Genomic DNA, 27,628 nt, shown 5'->3' with positions numbered 1-27,628 from the left:
GAAATCCTCACCCCTGTATCCTTCAAGTCCTTGATGTTGGCACTAATCTCCGCAATCCCTTTGGGAATGCTGTATTGGTTTTGGTTTATTATTTTCCTAGGTAGGGGCAGTTCTGGTGGCTTCCACTTGGCTTTTCCTATCATAATAGCCTTTACTCCACATATCGGAGATCCATTGTGAGGGTTCTGCCAGTTGCTGAGTATATCTGTTCTAATTATGTATTCTGGAACTGGGGAAGTCACTACAGGATGGGTTCAGGGACACTCTGGACCCACTGTGACACAGACCTGAGTTCAGACTCCATTAATAACCTGACCATCATATGCCCCTACTCTGATTGGAAGGCCACAGTGACATTCTGGGTCTCTTGGCATCCATTTGTGGTATTTCTGTTATAGTGGCACTAGGTAACTAAACACAGAGATTATTTCTAAGTTAATTCTTGCTTCCTGGCTAATCCACAGATCATGAACATGGGTGGTTTTTAAATAATTTCCTCCTATCACTCTGTACTGTCTGGTATTTGAAGAATTTAGAGACATCACAACCACGCTCCTTCCTCCAGCTTCTTACTCCATGATATCTTTTAAAAAGTGATAATCTCACAAGAGTTTCAATTGTCTTGAATTCTCTTACTTGTGTTGGGCTTCAGATGTGGACAATGTACTCATCAGCCAAGTTAATATAAAGTGTCTGGGAATAAATCTCACTCCGCTTCTTCTAGCCCTGCCTATGCCACTGAACTAAATCCTAGTGTGCCCACTGCTGGTGAGACCGCTAGGAGAAGGAATTACAAGAAAGCAAAACCCCCACAATTACCTCTCCACCCTTCACTTACCCACACTCACTAACACCTTCTTTTCTCTCTGGACACCAAACATAGGAGTAAAACTTGCTTAGCCATCCTTGTTATATTAGCTACCTCCGGGCCCACTGCAGAAGGCAGCAACGCATATTACGCATGCGTGCCTTTCAGAACCCAATTTAAAAAAAGTACAGGCTCTTCACCCTGATTTGGAGACTGTGAGAAATATAAATCTCATGCTTAAGAGGCTTTATAAAAACATGTCAGTTACTTTTAGAGGTTGCCTAAAAGATTTTTTATTGAGAAGTATATTAGGCACAAGTCGCATCTACATAACTCAAGGTTTACGGAAAGGTCAAGACCTGGTAAAATCATAGATCTTCATATAAGACGAGTGAGCAATTCAGCTAAAGAGGTTTGGTTTGTTTCCTTCTTTATATGTGTGCTTTAAAAGAGTTAGTAATAACAATAAGAGAAAAAGCTTACCTAAATCTCCTTTAGACCTTCACTACAAAAGAAGGAGATATTGGATTATAACAGCTTTCTCTACTTATTTTCATAAGATAAAACCAGTGCCTGAAATTCAGTTTCAAGAGAAATAACTCCATCTCTCCTACCCCCTCAAGTTGGGGGGAAAAAATGCTTCCTTCTGGATTTACTTTCATGAACAACTGATCGAAACTGCATCCCGAGGGAGAAAACAGAACTGTGACTCCCACTTTGATCTCTTCCCCATGGAGAAATTCACTCCCTGCCTGGCTTGCAAGATGTTCATTTGATTGACGTTTGCTCTGATGTGCAAACTGCTTTGAACTTCAGACATTTAATTCCCATCAGGCTGCAGTCATTTTTATTCTCCTTCAACAGGATTTACAAGCAGGAGATCAGCAAATGTAGGAGATAAAATAAATTTGCAGAAGCTTTGAATCTTACATCAAAACAGTGTTCAAGTGAGCTCCAATTGGATTTCATTCAGCCTCGATTCACAGTGTAAATCAACTTTTCAGTGGAGTCTCAGTTTAGAAAGAAAAAGATATAAAGGAGAGACATACATACCAGTTGGGGTTTACTTCCTAAATCTCTTTCTTGGTCTTTGTTTAAATTTTCTAGGGAAGATAATTTACCAGGCAAATCACTCAGAATCCTGGGTTTTCCTCAGAATTTCCAGTGAAACCTGCCCAATTTATCACATAACATGCTGTGACCCCACCCATGGTGTGGGTTCCAAGAGTGGTGGCAAAATGCTGCATTGTTTATGGATACATTTTCAAGGTAATAATTTAAAAAGCTAAACCCCATGGATATCTTAGAAAAGTTTAAACTGACTGTTGAGTCCATAAACAATCAGTACAATGACAGAGAATGACGCACGGAATACTTTTTACTCCTTTGCTTGTTTTTAATCACTACTAAGATGCTGAGAGGAGCCCTGGTGGTGCAGTGGTTGAGAGCTCGGCTGCTGACCAAAAGGTTGACAGTTTGAATCCACCAGCTGCTCCTTGGAAACCCTATGGGGCAGTTATACTCTGTCCTGTAGGGTCACTATGAGTCAGAAAGACTCAGCAGCAACAGATTTGGCTTGGCTTTTGGTTAAGATGCTGAGACAGGCACAAAAAGAAAAGAAAAGAAAAAAGGTATCATTTCTTCCGGAAGCTAAGCCTGGTATCAGATCAGAAGTCAATGTGGAACAAAGGCTATGAGGCTTTGAACTGAGTTCCCAACACAGGGCAGGCCAATTGCTCAACTACCAAGCTCCATTTTAAGAGCAGCGCACATTCCTCTGGAATGCAAAGGAAGCAAAATTCCTCACCAGTAGGTGCACAAGCCTTTAAAAGAAGGTCCAGAGGCTAAGGAATGCCCACGCCTACCAGGCCCCTCATTCTAATACATTGTAGTAACAATGTAACAATGTCTGGTTTACTGTGATATGACAGGGAGACATATCACTTCTCCATTCAACCAGGTTCCCGGTCCTTCTCTCTGCAAAGTGTCTGCTCTCCAAATATTTGAACAACACCAGTTGAAAATAATTAAACAAGAACCCCCTTATCTCCCACTTAACCACCCTGAGAATAAAGTTAAACAAAGAAAGAGCTAAGATAAAAATCAAACATCTGCACTGGCAAATATTTAAACCCTGTTTGAATGGTGGAGGAAAGGGGTAAGAGTAGGATCACTTCAAAAAGGAACGATCACATTTATAAAGTAAATGATACTTGAACCCCACCCCCAACCAAGTTTACTTATTCCAACACCTAAATTAATGGGCAAACTGAAAAGCTGTCAAATAATGTGTAATCACGTTCCAAGAAATGGTTTTTCCTTCCACCTCTCTAGAGATTGGAGCGATAAGTCACATTCTTTTTGTTCTTATCAGGAATAAGGATTAAACCTTCAGGGTTCAGCAACTCAGGCAGACTGGAAATGAGGGCTGGTTTCAAAGCCCTTGGAGGGTAAGGCTTTCAGAGCAATAAAGCTCTCTATTATAGTCCACATATCTTTGGATCCCAACCATATTTCTTTCTCACTATTTCCCAACCAAACAGATCATTGTGAGGAGAGTCTGTGGTGAGCCTGTATATTGCTCCTATATTCCAACGGCTAACATGATCAGTTTTTTTTTTTTTTAACATGATCAGTGGAAACCCTGGTGGTATAGTGGTTAAGTGCTACGGCTGTTAACCAAAGGTTTGGCAGTTTGAATACACCAGGCGCTCCTTGGAAACTCTATGGGGCAGCTCTACTCTGTCCTATAGGGTCGCTATGAGTCGGAATCGACTTGACGGCACTGGGTTTGTTTTTTTTTTTTTTTTTAACATGATCAGTTTAATCAGTTTAATTGCTTTCTCACGAAAGCTTCGAAAATTTCACAGGTGACATCTAGGGGAACTGGGAGTGGATCCACAACCACATTAAACATTTATCCTTATCTTCCTCATCACCAGGTTGGCGCAGGAGTGCAAGAAGAAAGAAGGACATCTGAAAAAAAAAGAGGGAAATTAGGAAGAGGGACAAAAGCCTGGTGGATCTGCTGGTTCCGTCTGGGTCGTTCCCAAACCCTCTTTTCCATCCTGACATTTCCTTTCAAATAAGCGCTCACTCACCACACTCTACAGTTATTTGTTTACATGCCCTTCTCCCTTGCTACCCGTTGCCCTCAAGGCGCTTCCGACTGATAGCAAGCCTATAAGACAGAACTGCCCCACGGGGTTTCCAAGGGGCAGCCGGTGGATTCGAACTGCTGAAATTTTGGTTAGCAGCCAAACCCTTAACCACTGCACCACCAGAGCTCCTTTCCCTTGCCAGAAAGATGAAAGAGATACTTTCTTAGATTTCTTTGTCCGCAGGGTCTAGCCCTGAGTCTACCTGTGAAAAGTAAAAGTTTAGTAAGTGACAGATGAGTGAATGAATGAATGAATGAATGCAGAAAACCTAAAGGGCTGAGACTTCCTAGGACTAGAGGCCAGAGAGTGTGAATTGGGTGTGTTCTCGTCCCCTCATGTACACTGAGTAAACAGCAGACTGTTGAGAGTGGCACTACACTGACATCAAAGAGAAGCACTAAGAACCTCAGAGCTGGAAGATGACCTTGGAGATGACCTGGTTGAATCTCTCAGGTACAAACACACTGGTGAGGAAAAAGGCTTGTCCAAATATCCCCGTTCTGTAAAGAAACATGAAACATAAGATGCGGCATATCCACAGCTAATGATGTGTCCTCAAAAGGAGTTACTGACCCATATTAGAGATTTAATAACGCTATGATGGACATCACCATACTAGACCAGTCAAGTCCCAGAAAAAGGATATAAACAGTATGATTTTTAAATCTTGGCCTTCTTTGAAAACACTTTGCTATTTTTTTGCACAATAAAACACCTAAAAAGCTCAAAAGAAGTTTCTGGTCCTCAGCTGAGAGAGGATGTATTTCTCAAAGCTGGCATAGTCCACTAGCTAGCTTCTTTTAGATACCAGATTTTAAAAAGAAAATCATAAGACCAACTCTCCCTAAAATCGATAAAAGGCAGATGGTGAAATTCAGTCTTCTAAACAGTGTGGCAGTACCCTCCCCCCTCCACGTTCTTCCTTGTGTAGAGGTCACAGAAGGAAAGTCCAGAAAGCGAGGTTGTCTGCAGACCCAAATGCAGGTGCTTCCTGCTGCAAGGATGCTCATCAACAGGCCCGAAGACACAGATATAGTTATTTATACACACGCACGCACGCACGCATGGACGCACACACATCAGGAAATGGTACAAATTGCTGCAGGAACAGTTTGAGACTGAGAATAAATTAACCAGACTAAGGTAGCTTTGGGAACCCTGGTGGCACAGTGGTGAAGTGCTACGTGTGGCTGCTAACCAAAAGGTTGGCAGTTTGAATCCACCAGGTGCTCCTTGGAAACCCTGCGGGGCAGTTGTACTCTGTCCTATAGGGTCACTATGAGTCAGAATTGACTCGAAGGCAAAAGGTATGGGAAGCTTTACGTTCGGACAACTGAGAAACTTCAGAGGGACATAAATAGCCTCAAATAAAATTCTAATAAGGAATATACAGTCCAGCATTTGGATTGGCAGATACGTCACTGCAGTTTTACCATTGGTCGAAGCATTCTATCCTTAAAAAAAGATTAAAAAGATTTGGAGGCAGGGAAACCTAGATTCCAAACCCAGTCCCCCTGAGCCCTGTTACAACCTCTTTGAAACTATTTCCTCATCTGTAAAATTGGGGGGGTTGGGGAACGGGATTTTTTTTACCCCACTGGGGTGTTGAGAGCATTTTATAAAGAATGCAATGTAGTAAAATAATGTTAATTATAGAAGTAAAAGCTTAAGTATTTCACTAAGTATAAATACACATAACTCTTTTACATAAGTTCAATAATGTAACTGAGTAGGCTTTCTGAAATGCAAAGCGCTCTGCAAAATCTTCATTGAATTTTGAGCTCAACTCAAGTCCTCCTGGTTCCATTATCGATAAAGACTATTTCTGTACCATTTGGCTTGCCTGCCAGCAATAATTTTTTTTAAGTGACTGGAGATGAAAATTCAAGATAAAGCAGTGAGAATGACTTGAAAGACTGAGATTTGCCACACAGTATTCTGAGGACAAAAACACATCTTCTTGGGGAAAGAACAGGACTGGCAATAAAATTAAACTCAGTTGTCAAGGACCCAATTTTTCAGATTATTTGATCTTATGACACAGAGAGAACAAAAAAACAACAATCGTTAGCACAAAAGCACCTGGCTAAGCCACAATATTTTATTTTTCATAAGAATAGTAATAATGAGAAATAAAATTTGTATTTGTTGTTGTTATGTGCCGTTGAGTGGATTTTTGACTCATAGTGATCCCATGAGACAGAACAGAAGTGCCCCACAGGATTTTCTAGGCTGTGTGAGTCGGAATTGACTCGAGGGCACCGGGTTGGGGTGGGTTTAATCTTTAAAGAAGCAGACCACCAGCTTAACCGTTGCGCCACCAGGGCTCCTAAATTTATATAGGGTGAAACATTTTACATCTTCTCTTTTTTCTTATATACTACCACCACCTGAGAGTTTGTTGTACTATGTTATCTGTTGATATACGTGTTGCTAGAATGCTGGAAGCTATGCAACCCAGTAATGCGAATACCAGCAGGGTCACCCAAGGTGGACAAGTTTCAGCAGAGATTTCATACTAAGAGAGGTGGGGAAGAAAGACGACCAATGAAACTCCATGGATTACAAAAGAATGCTGTCCAGTACAGTGCTGGAAGATGAGCCCCCTAGGTTGGAAAAAAGGCACTCAAAATCCACAGTGGCCACAACCCTGGACTCAAGTATGCCAACAATTGTGAAGATGGTACAGGACCAGGCAACATTTCACTCTGTTATGTACAGGGTCACCATGAGTCAGAGCTGGCTGGACAGCAACTACCGTATTTTCATACAAATAATGTACCTACCTGTCCTATGTTTTTTGCCAACCATGCGACCCCCTCGCGCATTATTTTCCAGGCAAACTATGCACGTTATATGTGCAGGCGAATTATGTAAGCGGGTGCATCATTTGCAGAAAATGTGGTGCTAACAACAACAACAACCTTAAAATAGGGCTAGAAAAAATAGGATTTGCTCACATATGAGTCAGTTGTTATGTCTAGAAACATTATTTTATACAAAAGTCAACGTTACATGTATTATAACGAGTATTACATTATACATATAATGTGCATTACAGTACAAGATGAAAGACATAGATTTTAAATCTGCCCTCTATCCTAAAGTGCCATGTACATAGCCCATGCATGAAGACATGTGTCGGATGAGATAAAATGATGCTATAGGCTGAATGCCTTCAAATAAGGATCTACATGACATTCAAAATCAAAATCAGCATGTCCACAAAAAATCCATCACTTTCCCCTTAAAATTTTTCTTTGCTCCTGTTTTCACCTCTCAGTTAATAGAGTATCATCTTTTGAGATGCTCAATTTAAAACAGAGAGCCATTTTTTCCCTCCCCGTCCAAATCCCCAATAAAAACTGGTTGTCATATTTTATATATTCTACACTCCCTGTCTCTACATTCTACGTACCCCCACTGCCAACCTGATGTCCTCTGCATTCCTATGATCCTTCCATGGATTCTCAGGATGCCCCAACTTGAGAAGCTCCTTGCCTCTCCACCAGGTTATCCTTCACTTGCCAACCTATTAATTTGCCCAAATCACAGACCTGGCCACAGCCTATCCTTGCTTAAAAAACTACTGATTATAGAAAGATTTCCAGCCTACCACAGTATGCCTCCTATCCACCTCTCCAACTATCTTCCACCTCACCATGCTCAACTGCTTTACGAATTCTTGCTGTTCACTGGTCTAAAGCATCCTTCCCCCAGATCTATCTGTTAAAGTCCAGCCCTTCCTCAAGGCTTCAACTACCACTTCACCAGCAGGCTTCAGTGCTCAGAGGCTCCTGTTCACAATCTCTTTTCCTTCTAAAGGAGTAGTTGAATTTCTTTCATGACACTTGCCACAGTCTGCCTTAACTTAATCTACACTTGTTTTAGGAGCTCCTGATAGTACTGGCTGCTTTATTCACGTCTTAGTATCAGACAATATCTAGTACAGTGTCTTGGACATTAACTGCTTTGGACACGACACAAGCAAATTGAGTGGAAAAAGATATATGCATAAGTTATTTGGAAATTTTGGGTACTATTAAATACATCCTGGATATCAGAAGCCCTAGTGGTACAGTGGTTAAAGTGCTCGGCTGGTAACCAAAAGGTCAGGATTTGAACCAACCCGTCGCTCTGCAGGAGAAAGATGTGGATAAGGCAAAATTATTAAATACTGTATAACACAGGCGAGAAAACAAAATCAACATCAACTTACACTTCGTATCAGAGCTTATAGCAACGGAATAGGATTCAGATGAGAGTAACTACTGCTAGGAATGAGGATAAAAGCAATTAACGCTATCACTCTGCCTGCGGTAAAGCGGCTCAATAATTCTAATAATAAGATAAAACTAAGGTAACCTGTTGCTGACAAGTCGATTCCGACTCATAAGGGATCCGATAGGGCAGGGTGGAACTGCCTCACAGGGTTTTCCAAGGCTGTAAATCTTTATGAAACCTGACTGCCACATCTTTCATCTACAGAGTGGCTGGTGGGTTCCAACTGCCAACCCTCTGATTAGCAGCCAAGCGCTTAACCACGGTGCAACCAGGACTCCTAAATCATCACTACTGGGATTCAAAAACTAAAGACAAAATCAAGTGTGCTATCATTTAATAATTCTTTCTGCAAATATTTATGGAGGACATGTTCAAGCAATGTATTGAATACAAGGTTAAACTGTGTCCCTGAACTCAAATAACTAAGAAATTTGAGAGGGTACACAAAGGTGAAATATGCTCAGAACCTGAGCCCATCCCTCTCACAGTTACCCAGAATCCAACCTCAGTCACCTTTGATTCCTTCGTCTTCCAACATTCACATTACTGGATGCCAATGGCCAAGTTCAGCCCCCTTTGATCAGTGTCTACATAAATGGAATCAAGCTAGGCCTTCCAGTCTTTACATGATCAACAAGTAAAATCTCCTAAGAGCTCTTATCCCGTCATTTCATTGTTTCTCTAAAATCCTAAATTAATTCTCTCATTCAAAAACAAATGCTTATTGGGTATCTGCTGTATGTCAGACAGTGAAGACACAAAAGAGAGGACAAACATTGTCCTTTACTTCATTTACAGAGCCTAAAGCCTGCGGAATAAAGCCCAAATTCTTCAGCCTAGCATTTGAAGACCTCTATGATCTGTTGGTTTTTTTACGATCTGTTATTGGAGCCCTGGTGGTGCAGTGGTTAAGAACGTGGCTGTGAACCAAAAGGTCAGCAGTTCAAATCCACCAGGCACTCCCTGGAAACCTTCTGGGGCAGTTCTACCCTACCCTATAGGGTTGCTATAAGTTAGAACCAACTCGACCACGATGAGTTTGGTTTATGATCTGTTATCAATCCAGCTTTCTCAGCTATTTCTTCCATCACTTGCTCCAGACACAAGGCACACTCTTCAGTGCTCCTGGCCATTTCCACCCATGGTTTATCTTCATAACGACCTCTCACTTCTGGCAAGTTCTTCCTCCAAATTCCCCTATATTCAAATCCTTTTTCTTCTTCAATACCCAGCTGAAAGTTTTCTTCCATAAACCATTCCACGAATCTATTTTTTTATGAATAAGTGATTTAATCTTTGTAGGCCTTGTTTAATGATATCATCTCCCCCCCTCCCGAATTCTGTCTTGGAATTCAGAATTTACTCATTTGGGAAGTAGGAAAAGTTTGAGAGAAATTAATGAATCTTGAGAGTTGGAAAGGCCCCTGGATTATATTTAGTTTGAAGTGCTTGTTTTACAGTTGAGGAAACTGAGGACCAAAGAGGCCAAGCGAGCTTCCCAAGATCATGGAATAAAACACAACAGCAGAGACCCACCTACTTAGTACTATATTGTAGTTCTAAAGTGCAGTCAGGGGGATTTTGACTCATTGTGACCCCATGAGACAAAATGTATCTGTCCCATAGAGTTGTCTAAATTCTTATATTTAGGGAAGCAGATCATCAGGTCTTTCTCCTGTGGAGCTGCTGGGTGGGTTTGAGCCACCAACCGTTTGGTTAGCACCCAAGTACTAACCATGTGCTCCACCAAGGCTCCTTAGTTCTATATTACTATGATATAATCTCCTTCATTGTTTTTGTTGTTGGGTGCCATCAAGTTGGTTCCAACTCATAATGGCCCTAGGTACAAGAGAAAAAAACGCTGCCCATTTGTGCACCATTCTAACAATTGTTGTTATGATTGAGCCCATTGTTGCAGCCACTGTGTCAATTAATCTCATTGAGGGTCTTCCTCTTTATCACTGACTCTCTACCAAGCATGATGTCTTCCTCCAGGGACTGGTCCCTCATGATAACATATCCAAAGTACGTGAGATTAAGTCTGGTTGTACTTCATCCAAGGCAGACTTGCTCATTCTTCTGGCAGTCCACAGTATATTCAATATTCTTCTAATACACTGTAATTCAAAGGCATCAATTCTTCTTTGGTCTTCCTTATTCACTGTCTAGCCTTCACATGCAAATGAATGATTGAAAATGTCATGGCTTAGTCAGGGACACCTTAGTTCCCACAGTGACAACACTTTGCTTTTCAACACTTTAAAGAGGTTTTTGCAGCAATTTTGTCCAATGTAATAAGTCCTTTGATTTCTTGACTGCTACTTCTTTGGGCGTTGATTGTGGATACAAGTAGAATGAGATCCTTGATAACTTCAATATTTTCTCTTTATTATGATGTTGCTTATTGGTCCACTTGTGAGAATTTTTGTTTTCTTTATGTTGAGGTATAATCCATACTCAACGCTATAGTCTTTGATCTTCATCATTAAATGCTACAAGTCTTTTTCACATTCAGCAAGGCTGTGTCATCTGCATATTACAGGTTGTTAATGAGTGTCTCTCCAATTCATTATTTCAATTTTCTGTCTTCTTGTATTTCAGGTTCTTATGTCTGAAGACCATTAATTTTTTAATTTAGTCTGACAATTTATACAATAACAAATGTTACAAACCTGTATTACAGAGATTTCCACTGCAAGTTATATAGGAAATGCAGTTACCAGGCTAACCATTTCACAACAAATGTTTAAAAGTCTAGAGCAAACATATAATTGTATGAAGGGGTTAGAAAACACTAAATTACCTTACCCAGGAGTTGAGTGAGAACATTGTCATTGTTTGTATATGTGTGTCCTTCCTCATATAGTCCAGCTTCTTGGATTATTTGCTCAGCATACAGATGCTCTGCATACAGTATGATGAAAGGATATAACTCTGACGCACACCCTTCTTGACTTTAAGCCACGCAGTATCCCCTTGTTCTGTTCAAACGGTTAATCCTTGGTCTAAGTACAGGTTCCATATGAGAGCAATTAAGTGTTTTGGATTTCCCATTCTTTGCAATGTTATCCATAATTTGTTATGATCCACACAGTCAAATGCCTTTGCATAGTCAATAAAGCACAGGTAAACATCACTCTGGTATTATCTGCTTTCAGCCAAGATCCATCTGACATCAGCAGTGGTATCGCTCATTCCATGTCCTCTTCTGAATCCAGCTTGAATTTCTGGCAGTCCCCTGTCTTTGTACTGCTGCACCCATTTTTGAATTTTGCTTGTATGTGACATTTTTTAAAATAATAATTTATTGTGTTTCTCACGAAATTTACAACAGCAAGTTTGGTTCCCATTTGACAATTTCCACACAAATTGATCAACAACATTAGTTACATTTTTTATGAAGTATCAACACTCTCTTTTATTGTGTTCTGGCTGTCCCATTTCTAGTCCTCTAGTTTCTCTGCTCCTTTATCTTCTCACCTTTCTTTAAATTAAATGTTCACATTTTGGACTTGTAACTCACTGCTGTCAGATCAATTTCAACTTATAGGGACCCTAGAGAATCAGGTAGAACTTCAACACAGGGTTTCCAAGGAGCTGTGGTGGATTCGAACTGCCAACCTTTTGGTTAGCAGCCAAACTCTTAACCACTGTACCACCAGGGTTCCTTTGGACTCATAAAGATTTTTTTTTATTAGAGCACTGATCTAAGGGGTAATAGCCAGTATCCAATTTTACAGATCAGTGGCTGGTGGATTCGAACCGCTGACCTTTTAGATAGCAGCCAAGCTCTAAACCACTGTACCACTTGGACTCCAGCAATGGATAAATCCTCCAATTTCTCCATATCCTCATCAACATTTTTTTTTTTTTTTTTAAATCTTAGGCATATTAGTGGGAGTAAAATGGTATCTCATTTATGGTTTTGATTTGGATCTCTCTGATGACTCATGACAATGAGCTTCTTTTCATGTGTTTGGTGGCCATTAGAATGTCCTCTTTGGTGAAACGTCTATTCAACTCCTTTGTCCATTTTATGATTCAGTTATTTGTCTTTTTATTTTTAAGATTTAAAAAAAAATATTGTGTTTTAGGTGAGCTTTTACAGCACAAATTAGTTTCTCATTAAAAAATTTACACATGAATCGTTCTGTGACATTGATTGCAATTCTCACAATGTGTCTGCACTCACCTCCTTTCCCTTTCCACCCTGGGCTCTCTGTGTCCATTCATCCAGCTCTCCTGTCCCTTTCTGCCTTCTCATCTTTGTTTTTGGGCAGGTGTTGCCCCTTTGGTCTCATATACTTGATTGATCTAAGAAGCACATTCCTCACGTGTGTTATTGTTTGTTTATATACCTGTCTAATCTTTGGCTGGAAGATGGATTTCAGGAGTAGTTTCAGGTCTGAGTTAGCCAAGTGTCCAGAGGCCATACTCTCGGGGATTCCTTCAGTCTCTGTCAGTAAGTCTGGTCTTATTTTGTGTGTGTGTGTGAATTTGAATTTCGTTCTACATTTTTTTCCCGCTCTGTCCAGGATCCTCTATTGTGATCCCTGTCAGAGCTGTTGGTGGTGTTATCCCGGCACATCTAGTTCTTTTGGGCTCAGGCTGGTGGAGGCTGTGGCTCATGTGGTCCACTACACCTTTGGACTAATATTTTCCATGTGTCTTTGGTTTTCTTCATTCTCCTTCACTCCAGATGGGATGAAACCAATAGATGTATCTCAGGCGGCTGCTTGCAAGAAATTAAGACCCCAGATGCTACGCACCAAACTAGGATATACAACATTTTCTTTATGAACTATGTTATGACAGTTGACTTAGATGTCCCCTGAAACCATGGTCCAGTCCTTAGCCCCAGCACCTCAGTCTATTTGTCTTTTTGTAGTTAAATTGTCAAAGTTTTACATATATTTTGGTTCTTAGATTCTTGTTGGATATATGGTTTCCGGAGATTTTCTCCCAGTCCTTAGCTTGTCTTTTCACTTTTTTGGTAGTCTTTTTTTAAATAATTTTTATTGTGCTTTAAGTGAAAGTTTACAAATCAAGTCAGTCTCTCACACAAAAACCCATATACACCTTGCTACACACTCCCAATTACTCTCCCCCTAATAAGACAGCCTGCTCTCTCCCTCCGCTCTCTTTTTTTTTGTGTCCTTTTCGTCAGCTTCTAACCCCCTCCACCCTCTCATCTCCCCTCCAGGCAGGAGATGCCAACATAGTCTCAAGTGTCCACCTGATCCAAGAAGCTCACTCCTCACCAGCATCCCTCTCCAACCCATTGTTTTTGGTAGTCTTTTGATGAACAGAAGTTTTTAATTTTTATGAGGTCACATTTATTTATTTTGTCTTTTGCGGTTTGTGCTTTCGTTATTGTATTAGATAATCCATTGTTGAAAGCTAGGCATGACAGTGCTGCCCCTGCATTTTCTTAAGAATTTTATGGTTTTACTTTGCACACTTAAGTCCTTAAGCCATTTAAATTTTCTTTCTGTATGGTGTGAGGGATGGATCCTCTTTCATTTTTCTGCGTGTGGAAGTCCAATTTTCCCAGCACCATTTATTGAAGCGACTCTTCTTTCTCCATGAAATGGACTTAGCATCCTTGTCAAAAGTCAGTTGACTACAGATGTGTGGCTTTATTTCTGGTCTGTCAATACTATTCCATTGGTGTGTCTACTGTTTTAACAGTACCAGGCTGTATTGATTACTGTAGCTGTATAGTATGTTTTAAAATCAGGAAGTGTGAGTCCTCCTATTTGTTCTGCTCTTTCAACATTGTTTTAGCTATTCAGGGCCTCTTGCCGTTCCTTATAAAGTTGAGGATTGGTTTTTCCATTTCTGTAAAGATGGCTGTTCGAATTTTCATTGAGATTGCACTGAGTCTATAGAGTGCTTTGGGTAGTATTATCTTAGCAATATTAAGTGTCTTCCAATCCATGAACATGGACCATCTTTCCATCTATTTAAGTGCTCTTTAATCTCTTTCAGCAGTGTTTTATACTTTTCATTGTATAAATCCTTCATGTCCCTGGTTAGATTCATTCGTAGGTATTTTATTCTCTTAGATGCTATTATAAATGGAACAGTTTCCCTTTCAGATTTTGCTTTCCTGGTATATAGAAACCCAACTGATTTTTGTTAACCTTGTACCCAGCAACTTTACTAAATTATTCTATTAGCTCCATTAGTTTTCTTGTAGACTCTTGGGATTTTCTAAATATAGGATCATATCATCTGTGAATGGAGATAATTTTGCTTCTTTTTCTCCAATATGGATACCTTTTGTTTCTTTTTCTTGTCTTATTGTTCTGGTCAGGACTTCTAATGTAATATTGAATACTAGTGGTGAGAGCAGGTACCCTTGTCTTGTTCCCAATTTCAGTGCGAAAGCTCTCAGCCTTTCTCCAAATACCTAAAACATGGAAGCAGTTTTCCAAGTGGGTTATGGGCAGAGGATGGAAGAGTGTAAGGTGCCTAATAGTAAAAGCCTAAATTGTCTTGAAGAGCCGGTTGATAGAATTATGGACGTCAACAACAATTCTGGTGAGGGCTCAGAAGGAAGCAAGGAGATCTATAGAAAAAGTCTCTGTTGTCTTATGAAATACATACGGTGCCAGTACCAGAATGTTGCTAGAAATACAGACATTAAATGTGGCTTCTGGTGAGGCTTTAAGATGAGGCACACATGTAACTGGAGGAAGGGTGATGTTTTCTACATAGTGGCAAAGAACTTGTCTGAATTATGTTCAAAGGTTTGGTGGAGGGTAGAACTTGTAAGTGATCAACTTGGACCTCTGGCTGATGAGACTTTTAAGCAAGATATTAAAGGGACTGCGTGGTTTCTCTTTGCTGCTTATTGTAAAACACAAGAGGAAAGCGATGGACTTAAAAATGAACTGTGCAAAATGAAAAAACCTGAAGATCTGGAAAAATCTGTTGTACAAACTAAGGACATGCGTCCTAGAATGTTCACCAAGGACATGGCTACACAAACTTTTAACAAAGAGGTTAGCCTGTGAGTGATGGATCTAACCAACTATCACAGCAGAACACTCAACAGCTTAGACTGAAGTAGACAGAAAAAAGAACAAAAGGCACTGTCTGCCTCTTGGAATTCTATAGGCAGGAAACAGGCCAAAGGAGACACATTTGTTGTCCTCCAAGAAAAGAAATGGACCACCCTTGGAGCATTCAAGTCTGTTGTCCCACTATTTCTTCTCTAGTTCATCCTCTCCTTTCCTCCCTTATATAAAAAGATCAAAAGTAAGAAATAAGAATGCCAACTAACAGTAACATCTCTAGATGGGGTGGGGAAAGGAAGAGAGACTGGATTAGGAGATGTAGGAGATACAATTATTGATTGGCTTATGTAAAAACTAAGGTAAAACCCAAGGCCAGAGGTGTCTGCTGACTAAATAATGGCTTCACAAGGACCCGGCAGAACCCCATCTTTGTGGCAAGCCAGGTTTCAGGGATGGATGCTTTTAGTGCTAGGCATAAAGGAACTATATTCTTGAAAACTTGAGAGAATGAGAATAGATGTTTAGATTGGCATAGCAGGGATTACACATGGAGAAGACATTTTCTCATGTTAAATTTATTAATTTTATATCATCTTTTTAGATCAGGAGTTGCAAATCCACTAATAAGGGCCAGGCAGGTGATAAAATTCAGGGAAGTGAGTGGGTGTGATACCCCAGGGACTAGTGGGAACTGTGGTGAGTGGAGAATGCCTGCCCTGTCTAGCTAAGGGGGAGCCGCTCTTCATGAATGCTGGTTGTTGCCAAGCAGGAATGTGGATCCCGTGTGGAGAGAGATCTTCTGACTTTTTTTTTTCAAGGAAAGACAGAAATTTGGATTTTTAAAAATATGTAATCTCCCCAAGTTTAAATGTTGGCAACCGATTTAAAAACTTACAAATTTAAAAACCTTTAAAATATGTTGTGAGCCAAATAAAATACATCTGCAGGCCAGATATAGTCCATGGGCTTAATTATGCGTTTATGTGTCTGCACACTTCTTGTGGGAGAGCCCGGGATCTCCTGCGCCCTCAGCACCTAACTCAATGCAACACAAAGGAAGCTGTTTATTAGGTTATATGAGAAAATGAAGCTATTCTCCAAACTGTGTTATTTTAAGTGATACTCTTGAAAATGAGTTAGTTTGTCTTAGGTTGAGCCTTAACCTATTTATTTTCTTTTTCCGTATTAGAAAATGTTGATTCTTCAGATCATTCCTTCAACAAACATTTACAGAGTGCCTAATCACTTCGCAGGGCCCTGTTCAAAATAATTAACTTCTACGACTCCTGAGTAAGAATTTTAGGAGGTGACTGGTCTGAGTAGGAAAAGCATCAAAAAACATCTGAGAGATAAATTTTCTGCCTCTTTGCAGGCTCTCTCTGTTGTCATCAGCGTATAACCCTCAGGGTGTGCTATGCAGAATATTCTATAATAGAATGCTTTAATGCCCTTCTCTCTTCAGTACTGGATTTTTTTTTTTTTTTAATTTTTGAATTGTGGCGCCTGGGGTCCTAAATGCCAACAAGCGGCCATCTAAGATACATCAATTGGTCTCAACCCACCTGGAGCAAAGGCAAAGGAAGAACACCAAGGCCACACGACAACTAAGAACCCAAGAGACAGAAAGGGCCACATGAACCAGAGACCTACATTATCCTGAGACCAGAAGAACTAGTTGATGCCCGGCCACAATCGATGTCTGTCCTGTCAGGGAGCACAACAGACAACTCCTGAGGGAGCAGGAGACCAAGGGGATACAGACCTCAAATTCTCATGAAAAGACCATACCTAATGGTATGACTGCGACTAGAGGAATCCCAGAGACAATGCTCCCCAGAACTTCTGATGGCACAGGACAGGAACCATCCCCGAAGACAAATCATCAGGCATGAAAAGGACTGGTCAGTGGGGGGGAGAGAGATGCTGATGAAGAGTGAGCTAATCAAATCAGGTGGACACTGGAGAGTGTGTTGGCAACTCTTGACTGGAGGGGGGATGGGAAGATAGAGAGAGAGGGAAGATGGCAAAATTGGCACGAAACGAGAGACTGAAAGGGCTGACTCAATAGGGAGAGAGCAAGTGGGAGAAGGGAGTAAGATATATGTAAACCTACATGTGACAGACTGATTGGAATGGTAAATGTTCACTTGAAGCTTAATAAAAATTAATTAAAAAAAAATATGCACTAACCAACCCTTAGTAAGGAAAATGAAATATAGATTATAAAGCATTAAAAATGAAACTTTAGGCTTGAAACAGAAAATAAAAATTATCTGTTAAAATTACTCACAAAAGTATTGTCCTGGTACCAGCTCATCTTTAATACATTTGGAGAAGAAGCAAGGTCAATAGGCCACCAGCAAATAAAACGTCAGTAACAAACAGTTAAAGGGCCGTTAGGCAAACGCTCAGATTTTTAAAATATGTATAGGGCTCACATGATTTAAGAATGGACAAGATCCAGTTCTAAGACTAAAGATCTCTTATCTAAGGTCCAACTGTTTATATTTATTACTGTTGTTGTTAGCTGCCACCGAGTTGGCTCCTGACTCATGTCTACCCCACGCACAATGGAACGAACTGCTGCCTGGGGGATTGGACAATTATGATTCATATGGTTTTCATTGGCTTATTTTTGGAAGTAGATCCACAGGTCTTTCTTCCTAGTCTGTCTCAGTCTGAAGTTCTGCTGAAACCTGGTCAGCACTGACAGAAGGGTGGTAGCTACACATAAGGTGCACTGGCCAGGAACTGAACCTGGGTCTCTGGCATTGAAGGCAAGAATTTAACAACTGAACCACAAGTGTCTCATACTTATTAATGATTAGTATTAACACATCTACATATGGCCAGATATAGTCCATGGCCATGATGACTTAAAATGTTTGCCTTACAGAACTGTGAAATCTTCCAATTAGGAAAAACTTTAGCAATAATTATCTCTAGTTCATTTTTCATAAACTTCAACCATTATAATTTTACCTTCAAAATCTTGGTCAAATTTATTAATATTTTTATTTAATTACATTTATTATTTAGGTATATTTATTTTAAAAAGACAAATATATTTTAATAAGAATATTGAAAAAATACATAATTATCAAAAAAAGTTTGTCCAGGTATAACTTAAATACATACTCCCTATAACCCTGGTGGCTTAGTGGTTAACAGTTCAGCTGCTAACCAAAAGGTCAGCAGTTTGAATCTACCAATTGCTCCTTGGAAACCCTGTAAGGTTTTCCTACTCTGTCCTATAGGGTTGCTATGAGTTAGAATTGACTCGACGGCAACAGGTTTGGTTTTTATAACAACTCTGTGAGGTAGGTACCATTATCCTTGTTTCACAGATGAGGAAACTGAGGCTTAGAGAAGCTAAGCAACTTCCCAAAGCCAACTTGTAAGTGAAAGAGGTATGATTCAAACCCAAATCTGTCTAGCTGTAAAACAAACTATTTTTAATCATATTCTTTAATTACTTCCCAAGACCAGGAAGGCTTTCTTTCTCCACTTAAGTTCAACATGAACTTCCTCACTTGCAAAATGCAGACATTTTTAGAGGCACTGGAAGGAAGGAAAGAATAACTGAAAAAGTGTTCTGCAAAATACCACAGAAGTCAGAAAATCCAGGTAAAAGTGGAGCATGAAGGTTTGAAAAAAGAAAGCTAAGGATTCTTACGCCGATTCACCTCTAGTAACTCACAACTAACTGTTTCCATTTTTGAATCTTCATTAAACAAGCTGAGGGAGTTCTATAATTTAGAAAGTGCTAGTGGTCAGCTTATGGCTGTTCACTCCAGAGATGCCTACACACATTTGGTTGGAAAGTGAGTTCAAGTCAAAGGCAAGAAGACTCACTTAAGAGAAGGGTGGTCCTCACTTGCCATTGCCTGCTGCAAACAGCTATTATCAGATATCTCTTTAATATGCTACCAGATGGTCCCTGTTTTGTCCATCTTTATCACTCAGTTTTATCTCCAGAACTGCCCTGGTTTTTTAAGATTCACCCCAAAAGTGGGTTTGTGGCTGCGTCAACTGCTTCTGGTGAAGAGGGTGGAGCACATTGCAGTTGCCCCAAGCAGCCATTCAGCCTTCAGAGCAGAGGTCCAGCCTCTGAAGAAGGATACTCCTTCCAACCTGCTTACTCAGCATGTATCCTTGTTACATGAATATTCCCAGAAGTACAGTTAAGGCCTCGTGGATGTTAAACTGAACTAAATGAGACATTTCTGGAGGACAGAAACTACCAAAAGGTAGACCAGTGATGACCTAAATCCTTAACTCAGCACCTTCAAAATAGAAACCAGTTTTTACTCCAAAATGTGTTGATCTATGTTCCCCCAAACTTCTGAATGTGCTCATGATCATCTTCTCACGCCAGTAAACATTCTTCTACAGCTGGTTCTATTTTATCATATCCCTATATGGATGTGACACAATTTCCTTGACTAATCTCCTATTATTAGAGATTTAGGGAATATATAATTTTCTCTATTCTAGATGGTACTACTATGGTTTTCTTTATGACTTAATTTTTATAAACATAACTGATTTTCTTGCGATGTTCCCCCACATGGCCAGAGCACATGAGACCCATGTATCTGAAGTTCACGGAATTTTTTCTGATGCTACCCACCTGCCACATTTCTCTGCTTTAAAGAACAACAGTGGCTCTCTGCTGTGTCACATTTTACCCTAATATGTACTTTTATGTACAGTATTAGCCACCCCCCCAATAATTTATAAAGCTCTTGAGAGTAGAATTCAAATGAATTCAAATTCCAACAAATAGTTATTAAACACTGAAAACTCCCAGGTGCTGGGGCACAAATGGGTGAGGTGTAACCCCTGCCCAGAACAGCATGGGAGGCTGGTTCACCGCTAACAAGGGATGATGCATTAAATTCTACATTATAATAGAAAACCAGTTGCCTTTGAGGTGACTCCACCTCCTGGCAATCCCACGTGAGTCAAAGCAGAACTGTGCTCCACAGGGTTTTGAACCGCTGATATTTCAGAAGTAAATCACCAGAACTTTCTTCTAAGGCACCTCTAGGTGGACTTGAACTTCCGACCTTTCTGTCAGCAGCGGAGCATGTTAATCGTTTGCGCCACCCAGGGACTCCGCACTATAATAGAGGTGTATTAAAATTGGTATGGGAACAAAGATGAAGGAACAATGAATTTTTCCAGGCACAAAGGGAAATAAGGGGAAAGAAAAACAGGTAATAGAAACCAATGGAAAGGGTATTTGCTGAGTTAGGCCAAGAAGCATTAATGGAAATTCACCAGGTGGGAAAGTAATGGGTGGGAAATAGACAGAGCAGATTCTCCAGAAACCAAGCCAAACCAAACCAAATCTGATGCTGTCAAGTTGATTCTGACTCATAGCGACCCTGCGGGAGAGAGCAGAACTGTCCCATAGGGTTTCCAAGGGGCAGCTGGTGGATTTGAACTGTTGAGCTCTTTAACCACTGTGCCACCAGGGCTCCAGTCAGGAACTACCAAATTTAAGTTGTCCTTCCCATACCTCCCCCACCCCAGATCACTAGTTCCACTTAGGAATTTATGAAGATCCCCAATTTTCTAGGCCAGGATTTCATAACCTTGGCACTACTGACATCTTGGGCCAGATAATTCTTTGTGGTGGGTGCTATCCTGCGCATTATAAATGTTTAGTTAGCAGCACCCCTGGCCTCTACTCACTAAATGCCAGTAGCAACATCTTCCCCCTACTCCTTAGTTACGACAATTAAAAAAGTCTCCAGGCATTGCCATATGTTTCCTAGTGCTGAAGAAATCATCCCTGGTTGAGACCGACTGTGCCAGGCATATTTCTAATTCCAGGGACTCCTCCTGTACTATACTATCTTTTCTTCCTATTCTGAAAATGACTTTTTTGGGGGGTTCAAAACTCAACTGGACTCTCATTTTATTTTTAGATAGGAGATATGTTTGTCAAAATTGTTAAGTTACTGTTTACCCTGACTATAAAAAAGGACCTCAACGTTGATTAAACATAATACTAAAAAAAAAAAAGGCAAAATGTTTCCTACGATATGGATGTTTATAAATATTATGGCTAATATTTGTTAAGAACTTTACAGGGTACGGAGCATTTTCACATTTGACTTCGCTGAATGCTTGCAACAATCTTGTGAAGTATTAATATTATTCCCATTCTAGAGATGAAGATGGGGTGGCTTAAAGACATGAAATATTCAAGACGACCTGGGTATTAAATGCTGGAGGTAGGATTCCAAACTGTACAATGCTTTCCATTTAGTTTAGTAAACAGCTAGTATGAACGTCTTTAGGCCATTAACAGGGTCAGCCAGAGAAGGGCTCAACATTACCCAGATGGAGAAATAAGAAGATTTGGGAATGCCCTATTACCTTCACAGCCCACCAAGAAACCATATTAAGAAAAAACTTGCCTATAGAAGCAAAGCATCATTTAATCACCAAAAACAACGTTGTCTTCATCCCTTGTCTAGCTTTAGAGCACTTACTTGCTGTGCAAAAAGAGGAGTAATCCATACTAATCATTATAATATAATAATGTTAGCATGCACTCACACATTTGTAAAGCATGTTAACATCCTTTGCTTATTCTAAACAGCCCTAGAAAATTAGTATAATAAAGATTATTATCTACACTGACTGATAGAAAACTGAGCATTAAAATAAACACTAAATAAATTAAGGTCACGCAGCTCATTAGAGGCTAAGTCAAACTTAAAATCAAGTTCTTTTTATCTCTGGATAAGTGATCTTTCCACTACAAATAATTTCCCAGCATCACATGACTCTAAACCCTTCCAGATATAAATATTACTAGGTCAAAAAATAAAAATATGCTCAACCATACAGACACTAGTTCTGTTTCGATATTATCTGAAACTACATTTCTCTTAGTAGCCTTAAAGGTAATATCTACTAAACTAAGAAGTGGAATTGTTTAGTTACTATTACCAAAGACATTTATACCGAAGACCCAAACCCACTGCTATTGAGTCAGTTCTGACTCATAGTAACCCTTTAAGACACAGTAGAACTGCTCCACAAGGTTTCCAAGGCTCTATTCTTTATCTTATAAAGACTTCCACATCCTTCAGGTTGGCAGCCGAACGCTTTAACCACTATGCCACCCGGATTCCTAAAGACAAACCAAAACCCACTGCCGTCAAGTCAGTTCCGACTCATAGCGAGCCTACAGCACAGAGTAGAACTATCCCATAGGGCTTTCCAAGGCCGTAAATCTTTATCGAAGCAGACTGTCACATCTTGCTCCCCAGTTGCAGCTGGTGGGTTCAAACCACCAGCCTTTTGGTTAGCAGCCGAGCAGTTTAACCACTGCACCACTAGGGCTCCTTAAAGACAAATAAAAAATAAGCACTTCATAAATTAAGCCAGTTACCAGAAGCGGTGAGACTATCTTATTCATGGCTTATTAGTTGATTCATAGCTGCATTTACAATTTCCTAGGCTTTGCTAACTCTAACATTCAAGCAATAGTTGATACTACTGAGCTCAAATTCCAGCATGACAAAAAAATTAGGGAGGGTCCAGGAATTTCCTTGCAATAGAAAGTCGAGCCATACTTCTTAAAAAACTACTTGAAAAAATAAAGGTCTTATTCAAGATAAGAAATAAACTAAACACATTGCAATAAACAAACACATGTATTTTGAATACCCAATGGAAAGTTTAAGCAATCCAGTTCCCAGTTTAAACAAACAAACCAAGAAAATGGAAAGTCTTACTCCATCATGGAAGGTGGGATAGTACAGCAGTCTTGAATTGCAGTTAGGGGAGAGGTCAGGTGAGCTGTATAGGATGCCTCTACAACTTGCTTGTTCCGATTGACCACATCCAAGTAGCGGTTGAACTTCTCTCGGATTTTTTTGGCTAGCTGTGGGATAAGAGTGAGCAAAATAAATTGGAAGCCCAAGACAATAACCCACTGTGCTTTTTCTAATAATCTTATTAACTTACATCACAAGCTGCATATATTAAACTTCAGGTAAAACAAATACACACCCAAGTCTTATTTCACTGTGTGGATGGAGATAAAATTGCAAAATGCCCAGAAGTTACAGAAGGATACTCAGGCAACAATAACACAGTATCATCTGTCTTACAACACAAGCTGAAGCATTATTAATGTCTCATATGTTAAAATTCTATTAGAACAATATCTATCCATAAAACACCTGGTCAAAAAAAGGAAACCAAAGACCATCGATATTACTACTGTCGGCCTGATAGTGGGCATTGGGAATTACGGGAGGAAAAATAATGACTAAAAGGATAAAACAGAAGAGACATTATCTATTACGGCTCTGGATTCACACAGAATTGGAGGGAGGGTAGAGAATACATGAAGGAAAAAGATATTCAGTACTTCTTGCTGCACAACTCCAGGGGGCTCCACTCACAGCCGTCCATGTGAATGGCAATTCCCTGGAGTTGTACAATCAGACAGCCATATAAAACAAACTATATTGTGGACATAAACTGTTGTTTGGTTTGTTACACCTTCAAGATATGACAAATGTCCTTCTTAACTGCTATGAACAGAACATTTCATCATGATTTACTTTCATGTGGGAATAACAAAAGCAAATTTGTAAGCACACTGCTTTTTCCTCCATTGTTCCCATCAAATACCACAGCTTAATTACAAATCTCCAAGGAAAACAGGGTTGTTTTTCTTCCCCTTAAACAAAATGTTGCCCAAATTAAATGACTGATAGAATTATAGTTAATTGGTTCTGTAGAGCTATTCATTATCAGCACGCTAGAGGAAAACTAATCATCTCCTTTGGGTCATGCGTCTCACACAATCCAATAGCTTGCAGGCTGAGAACATGAAACCAAATCAGAGTATCTTCATTAGTTATTTTCAAGCCAGTTTTAAAATATGCTTTTGTTACAGTGATATTCTTAAGCTTTCAGAGTCTCCATTAAATAACAACCACTCACACTTGATAAGAATTACACAAATAATTGTTGTTGTTGGGTGCCGTCAAGCTGGTTCTGACTCAGTGACCCTATGTACAACAGAATGAAATGCTGCCCAGCCCTACGTCATCCTCACAATCATTCTTATGCTTGAGCCTACTGTTGCAGCCACTGTGCCAAGTTTAGAAAAATTTTGGACATATCCAAAGAGTATGAATGTAATGTTTAATTTGATAATGTGTTGTCCAAATTTTAGCATTTTTCAAAAGAGGAGTTGTGTGTCTCAAACAGCAACAAGTCCACTGATTCTGCTCCCTGATTTACAGTTCTTACTATTAAGAAAGTATAGGTTTTTCTTTTTTTATTGTACTTTAGACGAAGGTTTACAGAAAAACTAGTTTCTCATCAAACTGTTAGTATACACATTGTTCTATGACATTGGTTAACAACTCCATGACATGTCAACACTCTCCCTTCTCAACCCTGGGTTCCTTATGACCAGCTATAGGTTTTCCTTGTTGATACTGCAATAAAACGTACAAACACACTTTAATTTCCCATCTTAATTTAGACCAGTGGCAATTTTGTGTCCCCCTCCTCTATGGGGACATCTGGCAATGTCTGGAGACATCTTTGGTTATCACAATTGGGAAAGGGGTGTTACCAGCATCTAGTGGGTAGAGACCAAGGATGCTGCTAAACACCCTACAATGCACAAGACTGTCCCCTACAACAAATAATTATTTAGCCCCAAATGTCAATAGTACCCCAGTTGAGAAACCCTGATTTAGAGAAAAATCAAAGATAATTATTATAATTCGTAATTCAGTCAATAGATCGCAAAATGCTCTTCTTTAGTTCTTCACCCATTCAATATGGTACCTTAAAGGGGAAAAATTTTTAACAAATTTCAACATTTACAAATTTCTATTTTGCTCTTTGTTTTTCCTTTCCCAATGTAACGTGAAAGAAGCATCACCTGTACCTGGAGTTCCTTAAAATGCAACCCAAGTACAAAATTAGGACTGTTCATTCATTGCTGGTAAATGTGCTCATGTATTTAAACAACAGATTGCACTAATGTAACAATCCTCTTTCCAAAACTCTCGTGTTCAATGGGCAGCTGAGGGACACAGTAAGAGGTCCAGCTTTAAAAATGTGTATTTCCATTCGTTGTCACTCACTGCTGTCAGTGGGCCTTGATTCAACCTCTATGATCCATGGGATTTCATTGGCTGCTTTTCAGAAATAGGTCACCAGGCCTTTCTTCCTGGTCTGTGCCCTGCATACCCCCTCATGACACTTTAATGCTATAATCTGTTGAGCATGTGCTTACCAAACTAGATTGTATATTCTCTCAGGGCAGGTAATATATATGTTTTTGTTCACTGTATCTTCAGCACACTGCCCGGCATTGTAGGCACATAAAAAATATTTAATAAATTAATATACGTTAAAAAAAATTCAAATGTGACAGTCATTAACCTTATCTTTTGGTCCAAATATGAACAACCTCTTTAAAAACATGAAACACTTATTTTTAAAATGCATAACAATTTGTATTTCTGGGAACTCCATCAAGAAACATGTTCTATCTTTTCTCTTTAGGTTCTAATTTCTTATAAAATAAATACCATTAATTTTTCACTGAGAAGTATCAATAGTGTAGTCCTTGATTGTCCTTGGGAATAAACGTTCTGTAACAGAATAAAAGGGAGGTGTGCTTGAAATGACGGAATTTGCCAATATTATCTTCACAAATTCACTTCAAAACGGAAATGAACGATGTAATCGTTGCTCTCTTCCACACATAACACAGGTAAACATACATGCATATGAATGCTCAGCTCCATCTGAGAAATAGCCAGGGATTTCCTCTATAAGTTCGAAGGAGACTAACTCTTAAAAAGTCAAATCTAGCTAAACTTCAATACTGTAGAGTAGAAGTGGGGCACATCTGGCACTGTCTGTTGTTACTTAGCCCATGAGCAGACCAGTTCTTACAGTTTTCAATGGTTAAAAAAAAAAAAAGACTATTTCATGACATGTAATAATTACATGAAATCCAAATTTCAATGTTTGTAAATACAGTTTAATTGGAAGACAGTCACAGTCATTTGCTTCCACATGATCTATGGCTGCTTTCATGCTGCAACGGCAGAGTTAAGTAGTTGTGACAGATACCTTATAGCTGCAATCCCTAAAATATTTACTCTCCGGCACTTTATAGAAGTCTGCCAACCTCTGGTCTACAGAGGGAATAGACAGGCTTTGCTGTAGGTTTAAGTTAGGGGTTCTAATATGCCCCCAAATCATAATCCTATCATGACCCTAGTATAGCAGGTTTTTGTTTTTTTAATTGCTACAATTTAACACCTCTCTATTGAGAGGTGGGGTCTATGTTTCTCCATTCACCTACTGCTTGAATCTGGGTCAGCTGTGACACCTTCTACCAATAGAGTGTGGAGAAAGTGACACTATGTAGTGTCCGAGGCTACATCATAAAGGGCTGTGCAGCTTTGCCTGTCTCTCTTGGAATGCTCACCCTCTTGTTAGCTCCAGGCTACCATGCTGTAGGAATTCCAACACACATGGAGACATAAGTGCTCTGGTTGGCAGCTCCAGCTGAACAAGTCTTCAAGTCAGCATGGCCCAGGCTCCAGACACAAGTCAAGAAGCTCCAGACGATTCCAGCTCCCAGAGTCTTTGCAGATGAGCTACAGACATCACGGAGCACACAAGCTATCCTTACTGTGCCTGCTTCGAATTCCTGACCCAATGAATTCGTAAGCTTAAAGAAAGAGTTTATGCCACCAAATTTGGAGTGGTTTGTTAGGTAGCAACAGATAAGCAGGATACCCAGGACAGAATGACTTCCATCTTAGGATAAGCAACTGAAGCTAAGCTAAAAAAGCTGCTTAAACCTAGGCACTACATCTAAATCATCAAAATTATCAAGATTGTACCCTATGGGTTGTTAACCAGTTGCAAAGATATTTCAGGGCTCTTTAAAAAATTATAATAGCTACCACATAGTTGTTACCGTGTACAGGGTACAATGACCCTACAGGGCAGGTATTGTTGCTCTGTATCACTGAGCTTAAGAGACTAACCCAGGGCCACAAAATAAGTGAGAAAAATCCCTCACTCACTTAAACTCATGACAGTCTTGTCTATGAAGGCTCTGTGTTTACCTGACAAACTACAGTGCCTCAGACAAACCAAGACTAAAACAAGATGTAATGGTGGCAGAACACTGGCTTGAAATATCATCATATCAAAAATCACAGAGGCTGAGAACGAAACTTCTGTTAACATAATTGGTCAAAGCACCGAGCAGACTGTCAGTGACTCCTCAGCACTGGGCTGGCCATGGAACTGTTCCT

General features: G+C 39.8%; 1 protein-coding gene across 3 annotated transcripts in view; it reads right to left on the bottom strand.

Annotated features, from left to right (window-relative positions):
• Positions 1-27,628, bottom strand: part of CACHD1 (cache domain containing 1) — a 295,097-nt gene that overhangs the window by 122,207 nt on the left and 145,262 nt on the right. For all 3 annotated transcript variants that reach the window (XM_049879478.1, XM_049879479.1, XM_049879480.1), the window contains one exon: positions 23,042-23,190. In XM_049879478.1, coding sequence (XP_049735435.1) covers positions 23,042-23,190 — 149 coding nt within the window. The remainder of the gene's footprint in view (positions 1-23,041; positions 23,191-27,628) is intronic.

This window comes from Elephas maximus, chromosome 3 (assembly GCF_024166365.1).
Source record: "Elephas maximus indicus isolate mEleMax1 chromosome 3, mEleMax1 primary haplotype, whole genome shotgun sequence".
In the NCBI taxonomy this organism is placed as follows: Eukaryota; Metazoa; Chordata; class Mammalia; order Proboscidea; family Elephantidae; genus Elephas; species Elephas maximus.
Note: the sequence above shows the minus strand (reverse complement) of the source record. Positions and strands in the feature narration are given on the sequence as shown.